Source organism: Hevea brasiliensis, chromosome 2 (assembly GCF_030052815.1).
Source record: "Hevea brasiliensis isolate MT/VB/25A 57/8 chromosome 2, ASM3005281v1, whole genome shotgun sequence".
Classification (NCBI taxonomy): Eukaryota; Viridiplantae; Streptophyta; class Magnoliopsida; order Malpighiales; family Euphorbiaceae; genus Hevea; species Hevea brasiliensis.
The window spans coordinates 105,288,366-105,297,507 of NC_079494.1; the positions used below are offsets into that span (position 1 = coordinate 105,288,366).

General features: G+C 33.9%; 1 protein-coding gene across 1 annotated transcript; it reads right to left on the minus strand.

The window, feature by feature from the left end:
- Positions 1–1,608: 1,608 nt before the first annotated feature.
- On the minus strand, positions 1,609–5,939 carry LOC110643414 (protein argonaute 7). Its single transcript, XM_021795785.2, has 3 exons — positions 5,248–5,939; positions 3,415–4,648; positions 1,609–3,276 (listed from the first exon to the last, which is right to left on the minus strand). The coding sequence occupies exons 1-3, from the start codon at positions 5,609–5,611 to the stop codon at positions 1,818–1,820; spliced, it is 3,057 nt and encodes a 1,018-aa protein (XP_021651477.2). The 5' UTR covers positions 5,612–5,939; the 3' UTR covers positions 1,609–1,817.
- Between the last annotated feature and the right edge of the window lie 3,203 nt (positions 5,940–9,142).

Here is a 9,142-nt window from a genome sequence, read left to right on the forward strand (position 1 = left end):
AGTATAAATTAACATATATATATATATATGTATAATATTATATTTACAATTAAGAATTATAAGGTAATTCAGTGATTTATAACTAAAATTATTAAGAAAGTATAAAGAAATAAAATATAATATTAAGTTGTATTTAGTTTATAATTAAATATATATATATATATAAAATATCTAAAAAAAAGAAAAAAATATATAAAAATTCAGTTTTTGTTCAGTTTTAGTATGATTACGATTCGATTCTTAATGAAAAACTAAAATTGAATCAAAGTATTAAAATAATTTTAATTTGATATGATTTTAAAAAATAAATAAATATTTAATCATTTACAACTTATTTGAAAGGAAATTTTTAGAGGTAAATGATGAATTTTTAAAATACCATGCTTATTAGGGAAAATTATTTTTTAAAAGAGATAAAATTTTTGGAGGTTTCAAAATCCTCATTTTTTCAATCTATCAAATTGGTGGGTTAGGAAAATTTTACTACTTACATTTGATTATCTTATTTTATAAAATCTTTTTCAAACTCCATCCAAATATATTAATTTAATTAAAATTAGAATTAAATTAAAATTAAAATAAAAAATTGAAATGAAAAGATTTTAGGAATCAATTTCAAATCTATGGATTTTAAAAAAATAATTTAAAATCTGTTTATTTCATGAAAAATAATATTTATATAAAAAATATTTTTTCATAATAAATAATTTTAAAAATATTTTTCAAAGAAAAAATTTTTTATTATTTAATTGTAATGTTATTTAATGATATCCGTTCATATTTTAATAAAATTACCAAAATTTAAAAAATGAAAAATAATTTTTTAAAAAAAATAAAAATTAATTTTCTTAAAAATAATTTAATTTTTCTTTGATTGGAAAATATCTTTTACTAATTAATTTTTTTAAATGTTTTAAATATTAAAAAAATATAACAAATAGTTTTTTAAAAATTAATTTCTATAAAACAAATAAAATTAACGTAAATTATTTTTAATTTTATTAATATATGCAGTTGGGTTCATGACCATCTTTTTCGATTTTACCGATTGAAATCCCCAATTTTGCCCAGAGGTCGGACCGGAGCCCTCTCTATCCGAGTACTTGACTGTCGCCTGTCACGGCCGTGCGGTACTTAAAAGTTGAGTCACCCTCTCATGCAAACAACAGAAACTTATTAAAGAAAAATAAATAAATAAAAAAAATGCAAAAGAGAGAGACAGAAAGGGATATCAAAAGTCAGAGTGCAGTGGCTTTTCTTTTGTTCTGTACTCTCTCTCACTGTTTAATCGCCAGCACTGCCATTCACTGAACTGGTTTGCATTGCATGTGCCATTTTTATGTACTCAAGTATTCTTTTCTTTTCTTTATCTACCCTACGTTCTTCTCTTTTACCGTCTTATTTTTTTCCTTTCTTCTCTCCTGACTCTCTTTATGTCATTATTTGTGCTTACGAATGCATGGGAGCTACACATTATAGCCTTTATTTGAACTTTTCATAACATCATATATCTCGATCTGTACACTCATGGTAATCAATGAATCATTCATGATTTACCATATATATTATGCGATACATAATAGAGTATATATATCGACAATACCAAGATTCACAAAGCTGAAAGTCTTGCTTCTTGTTAACAATGAGAAGGTTCACAATAATTTGCTTCATCTGTTAAGGTCATTATCCAGTACAGCATTCATTCCTGGATTTGCCTGCCTACATGTTCTAATAATTGAAAACCAGCGAGAGTTACAGACCTTTATATACCATCTGTATAGAAGATATAACTAAAGAATTAACATATGCAAGAAAAATCAGCAGTAGAACATGAGATTCTTTACATTCTCACTGAGCTTTGGCAGAGGTGTTGCCTTCGGTGGAGCAGCTCTTGAGATTGTACAAACGTTTCTCTTTGAAGCCATGGACTCAGATCGTTCAATGTAAAGTCTGCCCCTGTATGCAGCTAAGTGGGCATAGTAAGCGGGAGGAACCAAAGAAACTGGCTTGGTGCACCTTACAAATGTGTAGCAGAGATTGTAAACTAACTTTTGTAATTCATCAGAAGTGAACTGGCTCTCATCCCACAAGATATGGTAATGGGTTGGCCTGCTTGTTCCTTTGACCCCCCAGTGGCTACATAGATAAAAATCGAATTCCTTTGGATGAGTAATCACAGTATCCACAACTGTCCCTGGTGGTATGTTTTCATTGTAAAACTGGTTCTGAATAAAAGATATATCTGTTTCACAGGGAAACAACCTTGTGTGATGCCTCTTTTGGACCACTGCAAAAGTAATGAGAGGTCTATAACCAGGGACACTAGAACAAGCTTCTCGAATCGCTTGCAACTCCTCATGGAGCACCTTATAAAACTGAGTTTCACTCACTCCATCCCTGAAGAATATTATCCTTTTGGGAAGTTTGCCTACTTCCTGGTAAAAATCATCTAGCAATTCTTTCACCATTGCACCAAGGTCCTGGATAATTTCTTGTCGATGCGTTTGTGACCTCATGCGCGATGCATACTTGTTTGCTGCTGGCCAGTTCATGCTACCAACAACAGCAGCAACTGATGGACTGAAGTCATCAAGAGGGTGAGGATGAGTGACATCAGCTCCCATAAAGATCGCAGGTTCATCAGAATGAAGAAGACGTGGAATCTGAGAGGGTAATGAATTGTACAATGCAACTGTACATCCTCCAACTTTGGCATTGATCTTGAGAGACAAATTAGCCAGAAATTGTGAACTCAACTTGCCAAGATTGGCAAACAAGCAGCACTGGCTTACAACACCTACATTTGTCTCTGCTATTCGCTTCAAATCTGCATATCCTTTGTGTCTCTTCTCCATTATACAAATAAGCAGCTGGAGATTGTTCGAGGCAGCTTTGTGGATTTTCTTGAGTTTTGATTCCAGAAGGGCGACATTATTGAGCACTTGAGTTGGCTCATATTGAGGGCTAATTATCGTGCTTTTGCTAAGAAAGATGCCTAAATGTTCACACCTTTGAGATAGCTGGTTTATGAATTTTGGAATGTTAGACTTCTGATCAGAGGTGCCCCCAAAACTTATCAGCGCCCACCTTTCTATTCTTTTTCCTTCAAAGACATGGCTGTCCAGAAGGTTCCACTGGCAATCATAGCGAGAAGGAACAAGATCTCTTATAAGGCCACCATCACCAAGTCTTAGTTTTGGAGGTTGTAGGATTCTCCCATTCAATCTTGTCATTTCTCTTGAAACATTGAGTTTGAATTCTCTGCTCTGGTTGCCACTGTCAAGTAAGAGGATTAAGTAATCAGAAACAATAAAATGAAGAAACATAAAAAAGAACCTAAAATATTAATTGAAATCTAGTTCCATGAAAAATTTTCTTCACTGCTGAATTCTCCAGGGTACATTTTGAAATCACCTTGTTGGCCCAACAGAACCTCTCATGACTTCGTGTATAATGTTTTTTCGTTCTTTAGGTCTTTGGCAGCCCATCTTGAGTATTCTTGCAGTCTGATCATCTGATAGCTTCCCAAGAAACTTCTGGCCTTCACAAATCATACAAAGCTCCATAGGAAGATAACATGGTTTACTTCTACTAATCTGCAGACATGGCAAGTTCCTGAATTTTATATCATAATTGTAGTGATCCTTGAAGTAACTCACCAGCCTCAGGTTCTTCCCATCCCTGTCTGCAAACCAAAGATTTTCTGTAGTTTCTTCAGTTAAGCCATAAACCCGGTATTTCTGAACAGTTTCTCTGTGGCAAACAAAGACCCTGATGTTCTTCAATGCCTTGTCCACATCCTTCATTTCTTCATTAATCAAAACCCTTGCTTTGTTTTGAGGGAGGTCCCTAAGAAACTTGAGACGCTTTTGCAGGTAGGGGATCACTCCAATACTTTCATGAAAAGCAGTCATAGAAAAATCCACATTAAGAGCTAGTCCTTGTTGGGTGGGTCTGAGACTTTGAAAGAATCCTCTCAATCCAACAGCTCCTCCTCCAATTTCCTTAGTTCCTCCCATTAAACTCGAATAGAATGATCTCCCCACAGGTATACACTTCTCCATGGGACTTTCTCTCAAAACAACATCCAAAGCATGTAGATAATCCTGAGGAAGTGGAATCCAATCATCACCGTCTTTGCTCAAGTAGCGGCTCAGCTCTTTTCCATCCAACTTTGATACAAGCTTGATATTTATTCGAAAGAGTTTGAGCTGTTGATGCCTCTCTTGAAAGTCCTTCGGTTCTCGAAAAGGCAAAGATGATTTGCTAGTTGGAATTGGGAGACTAATGTAGAATTCAAACCTATCATTTTGGAACTCGACTGGACTGTAAAAATTCTTTCGGCCATCATAGGCTGGAAAAGCCCCAGAAAGCACAGCTGAATTATCCTCTACTAATTTTTGTTTGATCAGCCGGGCAACTTGCTTGGAAGGATTGGGAGAAATTTCCACATTGTAATGGAAAATTCTCTGCGAGGAATTGAATTGGACAAGAAAATGGTTGGCAAGAAGAGTAATAACAGGTCCTTCTACACCACCAGAATCTGGTCTCCTTGTAGCCACCAGTGATTGGGCGGGGGAACCCATGGCCTTCTTTCCATCATTTCCTTTGATAGGCGTACTCTTTCGTCGTTGCAGAACCTCTGGAGCTGGTTACAGATGCAGAACGAAACAGGTCAGTTTCTGGAATTCATTTTCTTCTTCTTTTTGTTAATTTTCTCACTACTTATACATGATTTGGCCTATTGTCTAAAAATGGTTAAAAAAAAAAAAAAAAAAGAAAAACTGGAGGCACAACAGAATCAAGAACATACAATATCTGAGTTACAATAGCAAGAAAAAATAATTCTGGCAATTAGATTCTCCTCATTCTTTTGCTTTTCTGTTTGAATTGAAAAAAGAAAAAAGAATTTAACTTCATTGTACATAGGTCCACAGTTAAGTATCAGAGAATCATAGTGTACAATAACTAAAACAGAAGTAACAAAATAAAAGAAATTGAAAAATTACTTGATAACAATTCTGTTTCTAAACTACTCTTTTGGCCAACAACTCAAAAGGAAAAGAAAAAAAAAATTCTTTATTAAGAATCTTTACACAGAAACCACATGTGAACTTCCCTATAACATACATGCAGAGAAAGTTATGAGAAGAACAGGGACAAAAGAAAAATAGTAATGATGATTGCTAGAAAGAAAATTACAATAAGAACAAAACAGAGGGGGTTGTTTTGGATATGCAATGTTACCTGATGAGATTGTGACAACGGGTCCTTGGCTAACCGAAGAGGTGGGGCTGGGAGGAGGAGGAGGATTATTTAGCTTACATGAAGGTTTCTGCAAATGGGTTTTTGATCTAGAGCTGTGGTTTTGAGGGAAAGGTGGAGTCAGAGCAAGTTGAAGAGGTATTGGAGGAGGTAGCGGAAGAAGAGCTGGGTAGTAAGTTGGGTACTGGTTATGGTTAAAGAAACCAAACTGGTTAGAGTATCGAAACAGGTGATGCTGATATTGATACTGATACTGATGCTTATGGGTGGAGTTAGTCCTACCCCTGAAAGTCCTAGTCTTAGTGGTGCATTTCTTGCCAGCATTGGATTCTTCTGAGTCCTCCATCACCAGATTGTGAGAGAAACAATACAAAGCGAAATAGGGATCAATATTAAGCTCATGACAAGGGGACAGAAAAGAAAGAGAAGAAATGGGTTCTGCTTTTAGATATACCAACGGCAAGGCGTCCCAGGAGAGACTGTAGTTATTGCAGAGAGAGAAAAGGAATTTGGGCTCTAGTTCCTGAGGTTCTTTGTGTCTAGTTGAGAGAGAGAGAGAGAGAGAGAGAGAGAGGTTTGCTTAGTTGCCTGCTTGGTGTTGGTGAATATTGAAATTGAAATTGAAGGGGATGTTCTGAGCTGCCTTTAAAGAAGGTTGGAAAGCCCCAGTCATGAAATGGGTAAGGGTCTACCAGCAGTTATTACAATCTCTGAACAAAAGCAGCATGTGTGTTGGGACTTTAGCGGGTAATTTTTACTCGCAGTCTATTTTTATGGTTCTCTTTTTTAAGGGTAGTCTTATTTTTTTTCTTAATTTTATTACATATTAATAACATCACTTAATTTTAATTTTATTATAATTTTTTTAGTAAAAAATTAAAATAGTGAGAACGCACATTTAAATTTATTAGATGCGTAATAAAAAGATTAAAAGAGAGAATTAAAGTCTAATTTTATAGAGAGACCTCAGTCTAAGTTCAAAACTCTCTATAAGCTTCCCAACCTATTTCCTCAACTTTCTCTCCTTTGTTTTCTCTGTTTTTCCCTCAGTCCTTCCCATTTTCTTACCTTAATTCCCACTCTAATCCCTCAAATCCATAGAAATCGCTGTTATAAATAGCTTGTATGTTAGATAGCATAGAGAGAAATAATTTCTACATTATTAAAATATAAGAAAGTGAATGAATGACAAGAGTGAAATATATATATAATTATATATACATAATTCAATAAATATTATTCTATTATGGCACTTGACACGTATATATGTGAAATAAAACAATTATCATATTATAATTTTCGTAAATAAATTATGAATAGATGTGTTTATTAACAACTAGATATGTCTGTTAATAAACAGACATATCTATTCTATTCAAAAAGTCATAACTATTTGTATAGGTATCTGTTAATAAACAGATATGTCTATACAAACAATCATAACTATTTGTATAGGTATCTTTTAATAAAAAGACATGTCTGTTATATACAAATAGTCACAACTATTTATATAGGTATCTTTTAATAAACAGACATGTCTATTACATAAACAGTTGTATCTATTAAAGATAAACAGATATGTCTATCTAGAAAAGGTGTCATGACTTTTTATTCTTTATAAATATGGATGAATTTTTCAATCCAGATATATGCTACTTCTACTTCTTTTTCTTTTTTTCTAGTCTCTCTAAACGGTTCATATAAAGAGTTCTTAAGGGAAATCTTCAGGAGTTATTGTCTGCAGATTTCAGGCTTTGTTGTATCCTAGAGGTATATTGCCAAAACCTTGCAGCAATCTAGTGGGGGCAATTAAAATTTTAAATATAGTGATTCATCACGCCTCAAAGTCTATTCTACACCCACTGCCTCAACAGTCGCCTCAAACCTTCTATGATAACAAAAAGCTTCCTTTCTTCCCTCTCTTTGAGTGGGTTAAAGGAAAATTTTAGAGGAAACCTTTTCCCTTTTGAAACTCTAGACAAATTTGGTAAGTCATCTTCTCTCTTCCCTTAGTTCTTTGAAGATTTTAAGGTTAATTTTTGTGCGATTGCTAATGTTGGTAAGTTATACAAGAAGTTGAGTAAATTTAGGGTTCTAGGTTAAGAAGATTTGAAGCAAATTAATATAATATTAAAGAACTAAGGTGCCTTATGGTGACTGAAATAAGGAATGATGGCACTTTTTGTCATGTATTAAAATACTTTTTGTGGAGCTCATTTTGAGTACATATGTAATTTGTTATTTGAGTATAATATCATATGTATTGTCTTAATTTGTAAGCTATGCCTCGTATGAAAGCACTATGGTTATGTATGGAATGAATAATGTATCTACCTTGTTTCCATTGTTAAAGAATGTTTATGATGATTATGATATGAGCCAAATTTGGTCTCTAAAGACAGTATATATATGTTGTGTTGAATGGAGTGGAAACTAATTGCGGTAAATACTATGAGTTTAAGTATGATGTTCCATGCATTATGTAAGAAAGACACTAATAGTATTTTTGTCAACTATTTTGCCCAATTTTGCTATGTATATTAGGTTTGCTATAGGTTTCAATGACCTTAAGCCTATCCATACCCTAGCGCCGATAATGATCTGAACTGAGTCGTTACAGTAAATGTGGAGAGCTTACTAGGTAAGGCTCTTGAAAATGAGTCTTTTGGGACGGAGGAACTTCTGAGATGGCTGGTGGATTGTAAAAAACAGAATTACAGAGAGACTAATAATATGAGTGAAACTTGAAGATGAATAGAAAAGGGGGAAAAAAAAAAAAGAAGAATAAGCTATAAGGGATTGCCATGTCAGTACTAATGTGATTAAAATGGCAAAAGAACCACCTTTTGAGTTGAGCTTTGACTATGATTCTGTAACATGTGGAGATGAAGATGACAAAGTATGGATAAGAGATAGAAACACTCGACTATTCTAGGGAGAACTACAAACCCAGGTAATTTTAGAGAGAGAAGTTATTTATAAGACTTAAATTAAGAGAGATATTGTTTTAGTCTAATGTGGCAATGAATGTCTTTTTTAATGATTAAAAATTCAGCTTGGATATCTTATCTATGGTAAAAATTAATTCTTTTGAACTCTAGAAATCCCTACCATCCCTTATCTTTCTCATCTTTGGGTAGTTACTAATGAGTAATTTCACCATTCATTTTCTTTTTTCTTTTATATTTTTTTAATAATTTTCAAATTTATTTTTTTTTATACTCTCTTGTATTATTTTTTTTTTTCTCATCTACACATGGTTTTTATTGATTTGGAGAAGGCTTATGATAGTGTTCCAAGAGAGGTCTTATGGAATGTGTTAGAACAAAAGAGGGTATCTATTAGGTACATACAAGTATTGAAAGATATGTATGAAGGAGCAACTACTATTGTGCGCACAGTGGGAGGGCACACAAGAGATTTTCCGATCTCAATTGGATTACACCAAGGATCAGCCATAAGCCCTTACCTTTTTACATTAGTTTTAGATGAACTGACGAAACATATACAAGAGAGTATTCCTTGGTGCATGATGTTTGCGGATGATATTGTTCTGATAGATGAGACACGAGAATGAGTTAATAGGAAGCTAGAACTTTGGAGAAGTACTCTAGAGTCAAAGGGTTTTAAGTTAAGTAGAACGAAGACAGAATACATGCATTGCAAGTTCAGTGAAGGCCAAACTGGTGATAGGGAAGGAGTTAGTTTGAATGGAGTGGTACTGTTCCAAAGTAATCACTTTAAATATCTAGGCTCAGTCCTTCAAGTAGATGGGGGATGTGAGGAAGATGTTAGTCATAGGATTAAAGCCGGATGGTTGAAGTGGAGACGTGCCACGGGAGTTTTATGTGATCGTAGGATTCCCAATAAATTAAAA